The sequence below is a fragment of the Natrix helvetica genome (genome assembly GCF_964273705.1).
Source record: "Natrix helvetica genome assembly, chromosome: 2".
Taxonomy (NCBI): domain Eukaryota; kingdom Metazoa; phylum Chordata; class Lepidosauria; order Squamata; family Natricidae; genus Natrix; species Natrix helvetica.
This window is the reverse complement of record NC_138552.1, coordinates 18893830-18913317: the sequence shown is the minus strand read 5'-3', so window position 1 is coordinate 18913317 and position 19488 is coordinate 18893830. Positions and strand designations below refer to the sequence as shown.

The following is a 19488-nucleotide window of genomic DNA, read 5'->3' as shown; positions in this document are numbered from 1 at the left end:
TGCCCCCCCGTCTCGCTAAAAAGATGGTGGGGAAGGGAAGCAGCCTGGATTCTGTTAGCATTGGGGCGGGGTGGGAGGAGTTGGGCTGCGAGACATGCGTCCTACCCGAGACTTGCAGCTCCGTCGTGTTCCTCGCTGTTTTGTCCAGGGAAGTTGAACTCGCGAGATTTTTTTTTACAGGATGCTAACAGAATCCAGCTTGCTTCCCTTCCCCACTGTCTCTTTAGCGAGAGAGGTGGCAGGTGGGGTGGAGGAGAAGTAAGAGGTGTGGAGCGAGACGTGGCTCCTCTTGTCGTCTCTTCTCCCTCCCCTCCCCGGGCATGGCAGGCTTCCTCTGCAGCTTCCAAGCCAGGGCAGAGAGGAAGCAAAACGCCCACCCCTGGGGATGAATCAGACGCTTCACTGGAGAAACTGCCCCACACCAACCCAGGCTTCCTAACTCTCTCTCACCCCCAGATTGTCCCCTTCGCAAAGAAAGCCCAACCCGATGCAGGGCGGTGACAGGACACATCGGAGCAGTGCCGGCCAGCCGCTCGGCCGGTGCAAGTAAGACCCACCCCACCCCCGATAATAAGACCAAGGCCATATTTCGTGGATAAAAATAAAATAAGACCCTGTCCTCTTTTCGGGGAAACACGGTAGTAGTTCAAAAGCATGTAAAAAATGCAAGTAGAAAAATAGGAACCATCTTTGGTAGGAAGGCAACAGTGTTCCATGCGCCTTTGCCATTTAGTCATGCCAGCCACATGACCACAGAGATGTCTTTGGACAGCACTGGGTCTTCAGCTTTGAAACAGAGATGCACTGCTCTCTAGTGTCGGGAACGACTAGCACATATGTGCAAGGGAACCTTTACCTTTACCTAATATTTAATGCATGCATTAAATGAAATTGAGACAGACCTCAGAACGACTGCTGTCACCAGTTCCTTCCATGTTTTTCTTCTCTCCAGAAACTTTCTTTTTCTCCTTCTGGACAAGAATCTAGAACAACAAATGAAAGTGATCAAGCCACATAATTCAAAATGTTCTCAAATCAGTGCTCCGTCCAAAAAACACCAAGAACCTCAAGGATTTTTTTATTAATGAAATATAGAGTACAAGTGCAGTCTAACTAATATAAAATCTTAGCTATTTTCATTAGCCAGGGATAGCTTTCTTAGTAAATCGAAAGAAAAGATACACAATACAGATATGAATGTGCAGTTCTCACTTTTAAGAAGTCCAAAGAAAGTGTCCAAGTTAATTCTGATCAAATGCATCAGTCAGAAACTCACATAGAAAAACATTTTGTCTATTGAAGTAAATATAAATAAAAGAACATCTAGAGATGGGTCTTGAAATCATTCGAGTATTTAAGTTGAAAATATTTTGCAATTCAGCTAATGAAAAAAATCAACATAAGTGGATGTTGCAACTTTTCTACTGAACATGAATAATCAACTGCAACACAATTAGAAATAAATTATATGATTTATCTGACATGATGACAGGAAAATGGCTCTATTTTTAGCCACCTCTTCAAACATTTCTACTATTAAAAACTGGAAGTTATATCTGAATGATGTAAGAAACAAAATATAATTCTGACCCTGATTTACAGATCATATTTATATCATGGTACAATCACAGCTTGAAAACCACAGTTAACTCTCATTTTTGGATGTCAATGGGGCTTAAATGGGGAAGAAGAGGAGGAAGAGAAGGGTGAGAAGGAGGAGAAGAAAGCAGTTTTTTTCCATTCATCTTTTAAACCATCTGAGTTACTGCAATATATTTAGCCCTGCCTAAAATTGCAATTAAAACACCTCTTAATTTGGTCCAGATGCATTAGCAGCATCTAAAACTTTTGAATTAGTATAAATAAAATATTGGAATGATTCTAATCAGAACAAGGAAATAAAATATAGGTTGCATTGAGATACAATCTGATCACCATGGAAATATATGCACAATATGTGATCACGTGATTTCCCGCAAAAGCTCACCCACCCATCAGGGAAGAAGAGAAAACGAAAGTAGGAATCAATTCATAGGGAGGAAAATAATAAAATAAATAAATAAATAAATAAAATATTGGAATGATTCTAATCAGAACAAGGAAATAAAATATAGGTTGCATTGAGATACAATCTGATCACCATGGAAATATATGCACAATATGTGATCACCTGATTTCCCAAAAAAAGTTCACCCACCCATCAGGGAAGAAGAGAAAACGAAAGTAGGAATCAATTCATAGGGAGAAAAATCATAAATAAAATAAAATAAAATAAAAATAGAAGTCCTTTCCCTCGATTTCAATCATTTGAAACGCTGCTTGTCACTTTTAAAACTCTAATAATAATAATATACATAAGATCTCCCAAAAGCTCACTACCCATCACCCGGGAAGAGAAAACGAAAGTCCTGTGAAGAATTAAACTGAAAGAGAGAAAAACAAAATATTTTTTATTTCAATTCATTTCATTTAGAGACGTGGCTTTCAGTAGGCCAGTCTGTCCCCTCCGGGATCTCCCAACCTGCCCCACCTGCCTGATCCTTGAGCAGCCTTATGGGAGTTGTAACCCAGCACACTGAAAGGTCAGGAGCAAGGGGGGGACAAGGGAAGGCGAAAGAGTAAAACGATCCTAGGAAAAGTCCGCTTCACCCCACCGGCCTGGGACGCCTTTTGGAGAGTCGGGGCGCTCTCGGAACCCAAACGAGGCCGACCGTGGGCAGCCCCGAGAGGAGCCGGGGAAGCGAAGCCGGACCCGAGAAAAGACGCTCAGGGGCTGCTCTGCTTACCTGCTGCTCGGCCGCCTCCATCCTTCCGTCTACAGGACGAGCCTCTCCGCAGGACCTCTTGTCAAGTGCGCCCGGGAAGCAGCAAAGAAGCGCCGCCTACTTGGCTGATGCAACGCGGTGCCGGGTTGCGCGCAGCTCTCCGCCCCTCGGCGCCCGAGAAGGACGGCCTTGCCTGGGCGGAGTTTTGGGCGGTGCAAGGCCGGCGCCGGGTGGATGGGGCCGGCCTCAGCAGCCGGAGATGCCCCGCCTTCCAAGAAGCGCCCTCTAGATGGGTAGGAGTGGCGTTCCCAGGATCCGCGAGCGCGCAGGCAGCGCTTTTCTTCTGGGTTGCGCTTCTCGCTGCTCTGGCGGGCGCCGGGTTGGCGCTCGTCCGTGCTGAAGACTGAGGAACAGCCAACATGCCGATTGCAGAGAGCGAAAAATGCAATTTCGACCGAAGGAGGAGGAGGAGGGAGCGCATACAGGTGGTCCTCAACTTACGACCACAATCAGTGGTGTATTAACCATTAAGCAGACTAAGCACGTGCTTAGGGCCCCAGGCGGGGGGGGGGGGCGGGGGCACCACAAAGTTGAGGGAAAAAAAAAACCAATGAAAATCTGTACAGTATTACTGTAGGAAGTTATCACCCAGCCCTCTCCCAGAAAAATGAAATATCCTAGGAAATATTGAAAAGGCAGAATATTATATTTTCCTGGATGTGAAAAAGGGAGAAACACATTTTAAAAACTAAGTAAATTCCTGCAGCTTCCTGCCATCCTCACTTTATCAATGGGCCATTAAGAAGGCCAAGCTAGTCCATTTTACATAATAAAGAGTTCTCCCTTTCAGCTCCAGGGGGATGGGATTAAGGCATGATAATATAAGCCTTTACTCAACTGACCACATGGCATCTGAGAATTCAACCAAACCTGGATTCAAAACTCAAGCCTAGAGGGTTGCCCCTGCATGGGCCCATGTGAGTCTGGCAACCAATCAGAATACATTTCTTACACAGTAACAGGAAACAGGTGGGGCTGAACAGATTATAAAAATCCCTGCAAGCCCTTCTTCAACCCTTTCCTTTGCCTTCTCCTCCACCAACATTAAAGCATGTGATCACCTTTTCTGTTCAGGACTCAGGCCATGTTGTCCACCATTAAAACCATCTTTCCAAGCAGCCTCCATGTCTCCAGTGTCTTTTTCCCCACTTGGAGCCGAACCCAGAAGGACATTTCTTTCATCATTACAAAGGAGGGGCCACCAAGATTTGTCAGTGTTTTAGGGCACCAGTGAGCCTTGATCCGCTTCTGATCACAACTGAGCCCAAAATTTATGTTGCTAAGAGAATTGTTTTAATTGCTTAAAAAAGACGTTTTGCCTCATGTTAGGACTTGTCTTGCCACGTTTGTTAAGTGAATCACTGCAGTTGTTTACTAAATAACCCAGTTGTTAAGTGAATCCGGCTTCCCCATTGACTTTGCTTGTCAGATGGTCTCAAAAGGGGATCACTTGGGACACTGCCAACTGTCATAAATGTGAGTCAGTTGTCAGGCCTCCAAATGTAAATCACATGACCATGCGCACTGGCCAGCTGCTCTCTTTCGGGTCTGGTGCTCTGGCGCCAGGGGTGGTTTCCTGCCAGTTCTAACAAATCTGCACTGCCGTTTAGAACCGGGTTCCAGCTCTCCCCCCCCCGTCCACCCTCAAAGATGAAGAGTGAGAGGAGGAATTCTGGGAGTTGAAGTCCTCAACTCTTAAAGCAGTCAAGTTTGAACACCCCTTGGGTTTTTTTTAATAAAGGATTAGGGGTGCAAGGGTCTTATTACTTGACAGCTTTAAGACCTGCGTGCTTCAAATGCCAGAGTTTCTGAGCCAACATTTTGGTTGCTAAGCAAGAGCGTTGTTGAGTGAGTTTCACCATATTTTACAAGTTGGTCACACATACCCAGTCACATGGCTGGTAAGCCACTCCCACTCGGTCACATGGCTGGCAAGCCACTCCCACTTGGTCATATGGCTGGCAAGCCTCTCCCACCCGGTCACATGCTGGCAAGCCACTCCCACAAAGCAGCCAAACCTACAGAAGAGGTTCTAAAAATTTTTGAAACCCACCACTGTCCGGCGTGCACATGCCTGCACGCTCCAGTTTCAGTACTCAGTGCCGGAAAGGTTAACCATCCCTGCCCTACACCATTTCAGAAAAATTGTTGTCCAATCGCTTCTTAAAAACCTCCAGTGTTGGAGCATTTACAACATCTGGTGGCAAGTCGTTCCACTGGTTTATTGTTCTCACTCTTAGGAATTATTTTAGTTCTAAGTTGGTTCTCTCCAGCTCAGCCTGTACACAGAGTGACAACTTCAGTTGTTTCACCTATGGGCTAAAAAATGCGATGAAGACAATATTGTGCTGCTAATGAGTTGCACATAAATTTTATAGCAATTTGATATTGCTGCAATATCCAAGCATGTGATGAGACACTGGTAATATAGATCAGATGCTGTTGTCTAACTCACGTAATGAGTCACATCCAGTACAAGTTGTGAAGTAGACCATATCACAATGCATTTATCAACTGTAACCCTAAAGCCAATAACATTGTCATTAATCCAATCTAAATTACATAAATTAAGAAGCAAGAACTCAATTCGTTTTTCACTTTAAATACTTTAAATATGGAATAGGCAGTGTTCATTAGTGTGCAAATAGGTACTTAATATTAGAAATTGCTGTTTCACTCAAAACTCTTTAGTTATGATTGTGGAACAACAAAAATATTATAACCATAAAAGTGATTCTGTAGATTAATCATCATCTAATACACTCATTTTCAATTAACATCTTCATAATTTTTTCCCCCTGATGTTATCTACATTCTGATTATACTTATGGAAATGTGATTTTACATTTGTTGAATCTAATGATAAAAACAATTGAATGTGTATTTTCTGTTTTGGGTTTTTTTTCCTTTTCCTTTTCTAATTATTCATTTTTATTATATTTTGCAAAAGTATTTGTCTATGACAGATTAGAAATTAAGCAAGAAACTCTGGTCTTTCACTATATATAGTTTGAGAAGTGCTGCTCAAGCCCATTGTTGCTGAATTTATGTACATATTAATGAGCAACAGTAGGACATAGCACAACAGTTTTTTTCAAGAATTTTCTTTTTTTGAGAAAGCAACTTATGTATAATGAAAAAAACACAAGAATCAATTAATTAAATCCTCTCCTAAATTAAATTCTCTTTTTTCCATCCAGATATGAGTTCTCACACTCATAGTCAAAAATCTTATGGCATTTAGATAGGCAATAATATCTCTGTGTTACAAGAAAAAATGCTTTTTATTCAGACTCAGCATGGTAATTCATATTTGGACTGACAAATGACTCCTTCCTTCCTTTCTGAATTTAAAGAAACATTAAATGAAGTAAGTGGATTTTTCAATTCACTGTATTGTAAACAAATCTGACAGAGTTAAAATAGTATTTAGCCAGGAGATGGCAGCAAACTTACATGTTTCAGAAAGAATAGCTTTTTTAAAAAAAACGACTACGGTAACTGAGACAACATTTTCTTTTTCCATTCACAATATATCTAATAAATAGTGACCAGATTTGAATAAATATATCCTTCGTTGGTAGGGTTTTTTAATGCTTTTTGTGAAAAGTTTTTTTTTTTATTTAGAACTATTTTCCACATATTTAAATACCGATGATTCATTAAAAATGTATTTGAATTTCCCAGAATCCTTGCGATAACAAACCTGATAAGATAACATCAGGAGGTGACTCACTTTCTTATTTATTCTATATAGTTTATGTATATATCAAATTTGGAGAGCTGCCATCCCCCTAACACACACAGCGACTTTGTGGGGTGTACAATTAAAATATAAAAATGAATAATTTGTATGAATAATAATATTCCAGTAGGGCTTTCAAGGTGCTGACCCAGGGGTGTCAAACTCAAGGCGGACCGTTGCAGCCAAAAATGGAGCCTCAATGAGTGATGTCAAGCTGGCCACACCCACCCGGCCCCTGAGATCAAACACAATGCTGATGCAGCCCTCAGTGAAATCGAGTTTGACACCCCTGTGCTAACCAAACCCAAAGTTGCATATTTTATTTTATTTTATTGATTGCTTGCTTGCTTTTATTGAACTTATATCGCTACCTATTCGCCGATGGCAACTCAAGGCAGCTTACAGAATATAAAACCACATTTAAAACAAAAACTAAGAAAAAGAGTCAAATAAATTAATATAGTATAATATAACAAAATCACCTCCCACCCACCCCGCACTGGCGACAGCAAATCACACAAGCCATTTAATGGGCTCCATCCCACTCTGGGTTCCCCAGAATCAGCTCTTCAGAACCCTCCGGAAGAGTGTTAGAGTGGGGGCCAGTCTAATCTCTGGGGGAGTGATGTTCGAGGGAGCCACCACGGAGAAGGCCCTTCTCCTGGGTCCCACCAGGTGAATCTCCCTCAGGGATGGGATTCGCAACATTCCCCTCTTCCTTGCTCTGATGGGTTGGGTAGATGTGACAGGCAAGAGAGAGTCCCTCAGATATATTCCTCTGCAAATAACAGAATAACAGAATTGGAAGGGACTTTGGAGGCTTTCTAGTCCAACCTTCTGTTCGTAGAGGAAACCCTATAGCATTTCAGACAAACGGTTGTCCAATATCTTTTTTAAAACTTCCAATATTGAAGCACCTACAACTTCTGAATGCAAGTCAGTAATTAATTGAACCACTGATTAATTCTTCTAACTGTCAGGAAATTTCTCCTTAATTCTAGGTTGGATCTGTCCTTGATTGGTTTCCATCCATTGCTTTTTCTCTGGCCTTCATGTGCTTTGGAAAATAGGTTGACTCCCTTCTTCTTTGTGGCAACCTCTTCCCTTAAGTATTGGAAGACTGCTATCGTGTCATCCCTGGCCCTTCTTTTCAATAAACTAGACAATTCCTGCAACCGTTCCTCATATGTTTTAGCCTCCAGTCCCATAATCATCTTTGTTGCTCTTCTCTGTACTCTTTCTAGAGTCTCAGCATCTTTTTTTATATTGTGGCGACCAAAACTAGATGCAATATTCCAAGCTGCCAAGCAAGTTGGCAGAGCCAGATCTTCAGGCATTTCCAGGAGTCCAGAAGAGAAAGAAGGTTATGTTCCTGGATTCTACCAGTCAATATTCTTTAACTGATGGAGTCTGTAACAAACCCTCCCTGCCTAACTGGGTGTGACAGCCCAATGTAGTGGAAAGAAGACAGTTCCACAGGTTTCCATGCCATGTAGAGTTTTAAAGGTCATAACAAACACCTTGAATTCAACCCACAAGCAAATTAGCCAGGGGTGAGCTTCAAAATTTTTAGCAAGGGTTCTCTGCCCAGTTGCTGGGCAGGCGTGACCATGGTGGGCATGGCCTAGTCGGCCTCCTGCTCCACGGTGGGGGGGATATTTGCCTCTCCGGGCTCCGGAGAGTCTTTTCTCGAGCCTCTGGAGGGCGAAAATGGTGTCCCCGGGCTCCAGAGGTCCTTTGGAGGTCAGAAATGGGCCTGTTTCCAGTTTTCCCAAACTTCCGGTAGGCCCGTTTTTTGCCCTGCACTTACCTGCATCCAAAACAGGCCGCGTGGGGACTCCTGGGAGAGGCAGGGGTGGGTGGGGCGGGGCCAGCCAGGAGTGGGATTTGGGAGTTCTCCAAACTACACAGAATCTTAGTTAGAGTTTCTCCCAAACCCCTGCTAACCCCCCAGCAGCCCATCCCGATTAACTAGCACCCAACGGAGCTTACACAGCGAAGATGCTACATGTGCCATCCTTATGGTGCTCAGGATTGCTCACACAGCTTAATTTTTGATACCAGAGCTGAGGCTTCCAAATACTTTTAAAGGATAGCCCCACGTACAGTGGATTGCAACTGATACCATTATCCTGTACCAATGTGTGTGTCTTAGAAAGTATGGACTTTAGACCAGAGGAAGTATTCAGCAGGTTCTGACCAGTTCTGCAGAACTGGTAGCGGAAATTTCGAGAAGTTTGGAGAACTGGTAAATACCACCTCTGACTGGCCCTGCCCCCATCTATTCTCTGCCTCCCAAGTCCCAGCTGATTGGGAGGGAATGGGGATTTTGCAGTAACCTTCCCCTGGAGTAGGGAGGGAATGGAGATTTTATAGTATCCTTCCCCTGCCACATCCACAGAACCGTTAGTAAAAAAATTTGAATCCCACCACTGCTTTAGACTGTTATATTTTGACTATAAAAAATCACCTCAGTGAGCAAAAAACGATTATGTTGAGTGCATGGATGCTATTTATTTGACAAAAATGATTTCTGTTTATTAATTTCTGACACACACATAAGTATGCATTTGTGCCAGTTTTTTAGGCACAGCAGTGATATTTACACAATCCACCCAGTGTGTGGCACCAGGGGAATAAAAAAATAGCCCAGTTTGTCCAGGAGAAACCACAGCTCCCGAGCACAGAAGGGGCAGCGTTTTGTATAGGTGAAATGTCTTGGGTCAAATCCTTGGGTACAGACTGGCACAAGTACGAGACTGTATCTGTTTCTCCTGCTTGGGGATCTGGTTTGTTTGGTCTCATGTTAAATTTACTTAAAAATTGTGGTTGGAAAGATCGACTGGAATTAGAATGTTATGGAGTTCAGATTCTTCTTAAAACCAGCTGAAAAGAAGCCAGCCATGAAAATACAATCCAAAGTAATTACGGTGTGAAAAGTAGAATTTACTGTGTCAGAAAAAGACCAAGAGCTGGGAACGAGAGTAATGAGATGTGGAAAATGGAATAAAAGATCACAAAATCAGTATGGCCTGTACAATTTTGAAGATACTCCATCCCCCAAGGAATGGCAACTATTTCCATTGTTAAATTCAATTTATACATCCGGGGGGAGAGGGGGACCTCTTCTAGCAAGTGAAGCCCATTTAAGCACATAAAAAGCAAATTTAATGTTTCCAATTGGCCTTTCCAGAATGTGGATATCATCCGGAGGCTCCGAAATAGGACCTGATGGCAGATTGGCTTTTCAAACCCAACAATTGGTTGGTACAATTACAAGATTTTTGGCAGAAGGAAATTAGTTACTTCCGTATATGTAATATTTCAACCACTTAATCTGAGAGATATAATTTCTTGGTTTGGGAAGATCAAAATTAAATTGGGGGAAGAGAGAGGCTTTAGGAAATCCACAGAGTAGTCCAAGAAATGGAGTGCAGTGCGTGAGTTCTGTAGGAGTAGGAATCACTGTGGGAATTTTGTTCTTAGATTAAGCACAGCTTTCTTGTCTGCAGTGAAAAAGAAAAAGAGAGGAATGAAGCTAAGAGCCTGTGGTATAATGTGGTATATTAGATCTTAAGAACCACTGTGGCGCAGTTAAGAGCCCTGGTGGCATAGTGGTTAAAATGCAGTATTGCAGTCTAATTCTGCTGACTGCCAGCTGCCGGCAGTTTGATTCTCATCAGCTCAAGGTTGACTCAGCCTTCCATCCTTCAGAGGTAAAATGAGGACTCAGATTATTGAGGGCAATATGCTGACTCTTTAAACCGCTTAGAGAGGGCTGAAAAGCACGAAGCAGTATAAAAGTGTAAAGTGCTGTTGCTATTGAGCCACGGTGGTGCAGTGGTTAGAGTGCAGTACCGCACACTACATCTGTCCGTTGCCTGCAATTTGGCAGTTCAAATCTCACCAGGCTCAAGGTTAACTCAGCCTTCCATCCTTCTGAGGTGGGTAAAATGAGGACCCAGATTGTTGGGGGCAATATGCTGACTCCGCAAACTGCTTAGAGAGGGCTATAAAGCACTGTAAAGCGGTATATAAGTCTAAATGCTATTGCTTTTGCTAGGGTATCTGCCCTGTGGACTTGTGGACTTCAGCTCTCAAAATCCCCAGCTAGCATGATTTTTCTCCACGAGAACAACCCCAGAAGACAGGAAAAGTGATTGATCTAAGGTCAACATAGAGATATTTTCTCCTCTTTCCCTAATCTTTTGGGAAAGATTTGGGAGCGGGATGACTCAGCAGTTTAAGACGCTGAGCTTATCAGCTGGAAAGCTGACCGCCTGGGTTCAAGACCTGAGTGCTGCACGACAGGGTGAACTAGCTCCTGCCAACCTAGCAGTTGGAAAGCATGCAAATGCAAGTAGATAAATAGGTACCACTTCAGTGTTCTGTGCCCCTTTAGCTTTTAGTCATGCTAGCCATATGATCACAGAAGTGTCTTTGGACAATACTGGCGCTCTCACCTAAGAAACAGAGATGAGTACTGCCCTTTAGAGTCACACATGATTGCACAGGGAAAACCTTTACCTTTACCTAGGATAGATTCAAATTTCTGCATATGCCACGCCTCATTTCTAGCTTCTAGCTTCAAATTCTTTTACCATCCTAGAACCAGGGGTGGAATTCAGCCGGTTCAGACCAGTTCGAGCGAACCAGATGGTAATTTTACATCTGGTTCAAAGAATCGGCAATGACTGGCTGGCCCTGCCCATCCCTCCCAGGAGTCTCCATGTGGCCTGTTTTGAATGCCTGGTAAGTGCAGGGCCTATGCAGAGGCTCTGGGAGAGCGAAAAACAGGCCTCCGGGAAGTCTGGAAATCAGCCTGTTTCTGGCCTCCGGAGCCTGGGGGAGGCCATTTTCACCCTCCAGAGGTGCAGGAGGCCAAGTAGGCCATGCCCACCATGGCCACACCCACCCAACAATTGGGCAGAGAACCGGTTGCTAAAATTTTTGAATTCCACCCCTGCCTAGAACATATGACTCAACCAAGATCCCAAACACACACATTCACAGGCCATGTCATTTTGTTATGGCTGTCCTCTACATAAATGCTATATAGAAAAGAAGAACAACTGGTTGCAAGAAAGGAGAAGGAAAGGCAGTATCTTTGCCTGCCGCATTAGATTAGAGGAGAGATGATCAAGACCAAACTGTATATTACACTACGCACCAATGCGTGCCATGGATTTATGTTCTAAATGAAAAGCCGCCTTAGAGAAATGCAGTTTTAAGGATGTGTGTGCTTAGGGGACAGATTCAATTCTTTCTCTCACGAACTGTTCTACTGCTCAACAATAGTCTGTGAATTGTTTTCCCTCTTAGAAGATGCCAGAAGAGCGTTCACAAGCAAGTTTGAGCATCTGGAAACCCCAAAGATAAAAATAGCTGGAAGGAAAAATCACAGTGAAAAAATAGATGTATAAATTCCACAGGCTGCTGATCAGATCTTTGTTTGTTGTTTTTGCTTATTTATTTAAATAAAAAAGGCCCACTGAAGCTTCATTGTACACATTTGTGCCACATGTAGTTTGACTCCTTCTGTACATCCCTTGTTCTCCTTTAGCTGACCCCATCCCAAGCTTCTAAGAATGGTTGAGGAATTCTGTCTTCTGCTTCCCACACTGATGGCATCATGTCCTCTTACCTTCCTTCATTTTGGCTGAACCAGCTTCTGGCAGGTCACTTCTCAACCTCCTTCCCTCCTCAAAGCCTTTCAGCTCCCTTCCTAACCAGCATCAGAGACATTGAACTGCAATCTCAGATAGGTTGATGGGACCCAGAACTCTGATACGACTTTGTGCTGATACCTGCCATTGGTGGGCGGTCATTTCCTAATTTGTGCCTTTAATACAAGACTGTATACTGGCATTGTGGGAAATGAAATAGCAGCTTTCCAGGGAAGGATTCAATGCTGCCATTTTCATGTTGTTGTTGTTAGTTGCGAAGTCATGTATGACCCATCTTGACCCCATGGACAACATTCCTCCAGGCTTTCCTGTCCTCTACCATCCTCTGGAGTCCATTTAAGCTCATGCCTACTGCTTCAGAGACTCCATCCAGCCACCTCTTTCTCTGTTGTCCCCTTCTTTTGCCCTCAATCTTTCCCAGCATTAGGCTCTTCTCCAGTGAGTCCTTCCTTCTCATTAGGTGGCCAAAGTCTTTGAGTTTCATCTTCAGGATCTGGCCTTCTAAAGAGCAGTCAAGGTTGATCTCCTCTAGGACTGACCGGCTTGATCGCCTTGCAGTCCAAGGGACTCGCAGGAGTCTTCTCCAGCACCATAGTTCAAAGGCCTCAATTCTTTGGTGCTGAGCCTTCCTTATAGTCCAACTTTCACAGTCATACATTGCAACTGGGAAAACCATAGCCTTGACTTGACACACTTTTGTTGTCAGGGTGATGTCTCTGCTTTTTAGTAGGCTGTCTAGATTTGCCATAGCTTTCCTCCCCAGGAGCAAGCGTCTTTTAATTTTTGGCTCCAGTCCCCATCTGCAGTGACCTTGGAGCCCAGGAAAATAAAATCTGTCGCTACCTCCATTTCTTCCCCATCTATTTGCCAGGAATTTAGAGGGCCGGATGCCATGATCTTAGTTTTCTTAATGTTGAGTTTCAAGTCAACTTTTGCACTCTCCTTCTTCCCCCGCATCAAGAGGCTCTTTAGTTCCTCTTCACTTTCTGCCATTAGAGGGGTGTTATCTGCATATCTGAGGTTGTTGATATTTCTGCCATTTTCATAGGTAAACTAAATGGAAATCTACAAATACACCAATGGTCACAACAGACTAATTTTGATGCACCCCCTCAAAACTTGCACAACCCAACACCTTATCCACAACACCACTGCACAGATTGGAGTCTTGCAATGAAATCCCCTCCAAGATCCTTCCAAATCTTTCACAACTGATGAAAAATTCTGGTGTTCTCGGGTTCCAAAACGTACATTGGCAATGACAGGCATGCCAGAAGAGTTTGAATTAATCCTCTGTCATGGTCACCAATTTCACAGGATTATTCTGAAGATCAAAGAGGATAAGATGACCACCAAGCCATTTTAATCACTCTTGAAACAGAACAGAGTAAGAATTCTGTAGAAATAGTTTAAGCTGCTGTCAACGTGAGTTGTTCCAGTTATAAGTCATAAATTTCCCTGCTGCGTAAGAACTGCCACAGTGTTTTTATAAGATGACTGATCGCATATATTATTCTCCTTTATCTCCTTCCATTTTAAAGTCGTGCCTTGTCTGTGCGTTTTTGTTGTCATCTATTTTTCTGTGTAAAACCCCTTAGAAATTCTTGTCTCTCCAACCTCACCACTGAAAAACCCTGCATTTTAAATTAACAAAGGAGCAATAAATATAAAAGAAAGGGAAGAAAATATTTCTTTATTGGAAAACATCTGTTTGTCTTTAATGTGGTATAAAAATTTGCAAGGCATCACTAAGCAATGCCTTCTGCATTTATAGTTCCGCTTTATTTTCCATCCATCTATAGGACTTCGGGAATACCACGACTCTGTTTGTAGATGAAGTTTGTTTTCATTCTGACCTAAATTTCAGCAAGAATTAGGAAACCAAATTAAAGAAAAGCATCTACAGAATGGCACATCTGTTGAGGCTGCCTGAGGACATTTGCATGATAAATGTTTACATGTTTTTGGACATGGGAATTCTTCAGCAAAGTGGGATGTCTGACTCTGCATGCCACTGCCCAGAGTGTTTTCTCAGCTCATAGCTGTTAGATTGTTGTCTCCAAACTTTGGATAAAGCAAAAGTTCAGAAGGACACAGAATGCATCTAACCACTTTAAGCATTTCTTACATGGTCACTCATATTGAGAATATCACCATGATGCCAAGACATACACTTTCAAATTTTGTTTTGCTGGGGTTTCACCTAAAATTCACCTCACGAGACCCATAAAACAACTAAAAGACAAGGAACAAGTCCTCTGTTTACATGTCCCTTCTTCAATCTTTAGCAATTTGATCCACCTCTGTTTACATTTTCATTCATGTAAACATTTTAATATAACATCCTTTTTATATCACAAAGTTAAACATCAAAATAGAAACTAACATAAAAGGGAAAAGTAGAAGGAAATAACAAAACAAATTTAAAGGGGCAAAAAATAAAAACCAACAAACAAATTTATAACAAAGTTGAGCTCCAACTTTCTTTTAGTCCAGTGATAATGACAGTTCAACAACCTCTCTCTAAATTTAAGCAAATAATGCCAATATGTTAAAATACTAATAACTTTCTAAAATTCCCATATTCATAACATATCCGTTTCTTAATTTTAATCTAACAGGTAAATAAATTGCCAAATGTGAATAACCTTCTATTTTAAAAACTACCGATATTTCTTCAATCCATTCGAATCCTCAAATCCCAAAGTCAAAAGAATGGAAGGAAATAGGAACAGGGACAGAACTGAACAGAATACTTTATTTGGCCAAGTGTGATTAGACACACAATAAATTTGTCTCTGATGCATAAGTTCTCAAATATAGATGCAAAACAACAAAGTAATAATAATAATCATACCAATAAGGGAAGGTAGTAGAAAATATTTCTCTTTGTCTTGCAAGAAATCTAACTAGTCTCCAAATCACAAGAAATTTAGTCAGATTACTATCTCTAAGTAGTCAATTTCACCATCTCTGCTAGTTCCAGGATATAAAAGATTTTTTTTAAATTCACATATTGCACATGTGATAGTGGCAGAAAATTAGAGGAAGATGCTGTAGCTTTCTCTTTTCTTACTAAGGCTGTAAGACAACATATATTTGCTATGAAATGTGTTCCTGTAAGGCAATTCTTAGGATTATTCTATGGGCAAGTAAGTGTTTCTGGTCACATTTTGTGATCCAAAGTAATGTCAGTAGAAAAGTTCAGATGAAACTCATATAATTTCATTGGTTTAAACTAACTGGGGCATTGTATACATATTACCATATTTACAAGATGACATGTTTATAGCTTTGGAGTGGATGAACTCTTAGATGACTAAAGGATCCCAATTCTATTGTCAGGATAAATAGGAAATGGATCTCACATGGTCTTGTTGATATATTGCATTACATATCTGCAAGCTAAAAATTTCAAAGTTCTTGTTTGTTTTAATTCATTATAGTCTTCGTATTCATCTTTGATGCTTATCAGAAACTATTTACCTTTCTGTATAGTGGGAATTGCAGTATCATGACATGCATGCTCAAATTTTCACATAGCAATACATGTTATTCATGTTAGGTTGTAGTCACCATGGCATACAATATATAAGAGATGAAATTCTTCAGATTCCAGGCAGTGTTGTCCTATAAATTTCTTCTGCTCTTTTAATCTGTCCCAGGCCTAACATTGATTGCCCAACACATTTAATGATTGCAACCATTCATTTCATAGCCACTTAAATCCTAAAATCCTGTGGTGCTTAGCCAAACCTCGGTGGGACCTGACCCAGAGAAATCCCAGAATTTCCTACAGAGACTAGATGCCTGGGAATTCAATCATTAGATAATGTGATCACCAGAAGGCTTTCTATTAAAGTCTGTTAAAGCAGTTTTTTATTTAAAAAATCACATCCCTTTTATCTCAGCGTTCCTTAACATTTCTTACTGTCTGTCTTTGAGATGAGCATTTTGTATTAAACTGAAATATTTTCATTTGCATTTCCAGTGTAGCCCGAGGCATTTGCAAGGGTGGTAGAATAGGAATTGTGATGTGACATTGTGTCACAAGCCTCCACTCTTTTTATATATACATTATGTGATGTAATACACCTGTACGTAAAAAGAAGATAATAGCAATAACACTTAAACTTATATAATGCTTCACAGTGTTGTACAACTCTTTCTAAGCAGTTTACAGAGTTAGGATATTTCTCCCAATAATCTGGATCCTCGTTTTATTGGCCTTCCTAACCAGGTTGAAAGGCTGAGTCAACCTTAAGCCGGTCAGGATCGAACTGCTGGCAATCAGCAAATTAGTCTGCAATACTACATTCTAACCTGTGCCATCACGGCTCATCAATGATAACCATGTGATTACTGATCAATTAACCAGGTGGCTTGTAAATGTTAAGATGTCTGGTTGTGTGTGGATATGAGTATAGGAATGGATGTGTGGGTATATATGTGTCTATATTTGCACATAGGCCCTCACGTCAGTGTTAACGCCAGGTAATTTCCCAGATAAATCCCTGCAGTTATCTTGGCAGAATTTCAGAACTTTTTTTGCCATTGTTTGCTTCCTAGGGCTGACAGAGCGTGACTGGCCCAAAGTTGGTTTCATATTAAAGGCAGGACTAGAATTCATGCTCTTTGTCACAGTATTATGTTTGTTGTTGATTGATTGATTGACTGATTGATCTAGGTCCTACCTAATTCCAAAATAACTGATATGATTTCAGAAGTATTAATACAATACCTGTTTTGACACTGAGAAAAAAACTTGAGTTTTGCAGACCCAGCTAATTGTAATGTGAGTTAATTCTTTAGAGTTGACTTCTAAAGACTTTTTAAAAGGCTTACCAGTTCAGTATTAATAAATGGAGTCAGATTAAGCAGGGGAAAAATAAAAAACAAAAGCACTGTAATTAATCGAGTGAGCAGGAACATATTTCTCTTCTCATCACAAACTATTCATCACAGAGAAAGTAATCTTCTGTTTGGTTTTCAGTATACATTTATAAATCTGATTGTCTCTGGGGCCTGTTTCCCTCCCCCCCCCCCCCCCCCCGATTTTGAGAGACAAGAATAAATTCAATTGTTGTGAATATTTTTACTAAGGTGGACTATAACAGAGAATCAATCAAGGATCAGCTAGATGGTAATAGTACAAAAAAGGGTGCCCAGGATGAGATGGATCTTTAAGAATGTTTTGAACTTTCTTAAGGCAGCCAGAGCTAATTGTTATTAGGAAGGAAGGAAGGAAGGAAGGAAGGAAGGAAGGAAGGAAGGAAGGGAAAGAAAGAAAGAAAGAAAGAAAGAGAGAGAGAGAGAGAGAGAAAGAAAGAGAAAGAAAGAAAGAAAGAAAGAAAGAAAGAAAGAAAGAAAGAAAGAAAGAAAGAAGAAAGAAAGAGACGACCCACAGCAAGGTAGAGGAACACATTTACAGTGTGTAGGAAGTTAACACCCACCTAGAAAATGAGATATTTTAGGAAATATTAAAAGGATAGAATATTTCCTCTAAAAGGGAGGCAGAAACTCAGCCCCCACCTTTGTCAATGAGCCATTAAGGCCTGAGCCAGTCTATTCTACATAACAAAGATCTACCTCCTTCAATGTGAATAACAGAATAACAAAGAGAATGTGGAAGCTGCTCAGAAGCATGGCCCACTCACCATGGCCAACTTGCCAGGTGGCCAACATATCACTGCAGCCAATTTGCTTGGGACAATTCGCCACAGGACAAGAGTTACATTAATATGGAAGAGATGGTGGAGTGAAATAGTAATCAAAGAAAGGATGCCAGAGGAGAAACAAAATGAAATGGGAATGGCCAAAATTTAAATATTTTAAAAATTACTTTAAATACTTAAATTGAATGTTTGACTTATCCCGCAGCGAGTTGTCCTGCAGGGAGCTCGCCACGGAGAATTGCTCGCGGCGAGTTGGCTGCAGGGAGCTGGCCACGCCAAGTTGCCCCGTTCCAGCTCAGAACAGAATAAAAAATAATTATCTAACTAAGGGTCACAGATGTGTATGGCGTTATACTAACAGGTCGCAGGACTGATGTTTGGGGAGAAATGTTAAAATAAGTTTTGCTATAAGAGAGGCGCCTCCTTCAAATGTTCCTGTTTACTAAAAATTTTACACTCTATGTAGTATATTGCTTCTTAGTGTAAACTACTCACACACACACACAGACACACACACACAAACGTATATCCATACAGACAGTCCTCAACCATTATTTAGTGACCATTCAAAGTGACCACAGCATGTATTTCGGAGAGCTGTAGCATGCCAGGGACACTTGATCACCATTTGTGACCTTGCCAGCCAGTGTCTGATGGGCAAAGTCAATGGGGGAATCTGGATTTTCTTAACAACCACGTGATTCACTTAACAACTGCAGTAATTTGCTGAGGAACCCTGGCTAAATGGATGTAAATTTGGGTGTGACTCACTTATCAACTGGCTTTGGAAATTCTGGTCCCAATCTGTGGTTCTAAGTCGAGGGCTACTTGTCCTTCGATCTTTCATATGTTCACATTTCATTTCCAGAAGAACTTGCATTTCTTTCAAAATAAAATCCCTGTTCCTATTTTTTTTTAAATATATTTTTATTCATACATTTTTCTTTAACATATAACCCTAACCCGTTCCTATTTTTATTGTGGCTGCTTTTCTTTGGAACATGTCTAGGCACACTTGCTCACACATATTTGTTTTTCATGAATAGAAGGGAAATACACATAGGTATCTCTTCTATTTAAAAAAAAAAAGTGGGAATAATAGTTGCTCTTGGCCTTTGCTTTCCTCAGCCTGTAGGTGGAGCTCTTTTTCAGCAAATTCTTACTTCCTTTTGACATGAGAAATAAATTTAAGGTCCCTTGTCATACGAAAGAGTGCTATGCATTCCAAGAATAAAAGGACTGGACCTCATCACTTTGAAGCCAATGTCTGCATTCCTCTCAGTTTTAAAACATCTGGACGACGCTCACTGAGCACTAGAGTAAATATAGAGGATGCATAAAATACATAGATGTAGTGGTTAAGGCACAAAGTGGGAGACTGGGAGTTCTAGTCCTTCCTTGGGCACAAAACCAGGCCAGTTTCTCTCGTTCTCTGTCCTAGAAAAGAGATGATCAATTTCAATCAATTTCAATATTGATACTCCTGCCTCTCCCCCCCCCCCAACCGCCTGTGAGCTCTTTAGGATGAGAGAAAGTGAGGGGCCCAAAGCCAATCC

The 19488-nt window shown here is 41.4% G+C and overlaps 1 protein-coding gene across 1 annotated transcript in view; it reads right to left on the bottom strand.

The window, feature by feature from the left end:
* Positions 1–2949, bottom strand: part of TARS1 (threonyl-tRNA synthetase 1) — a 32937-nt gene extending 29988 nt beyond the window's left edge. Inside the window, exons 1-2 of the mRNA XM_081942231.1 lie at positions 2787–2949; positions 903–983 (exon numbers count right to left, since the gene is read on the bottom strand). Of these exons, the coding sequence (XP_081798357.1) occupies positions 903–983; positions 2787–2807 (102 nt within the window). The 5' untranslated portion in view covers positions 2808–2949. The remainder of the gene's footprint in view (positions 1–902; positions 984–2786) is intronic.
* Positions 2950–19488: the final 16539 nt, after the last annotated feature.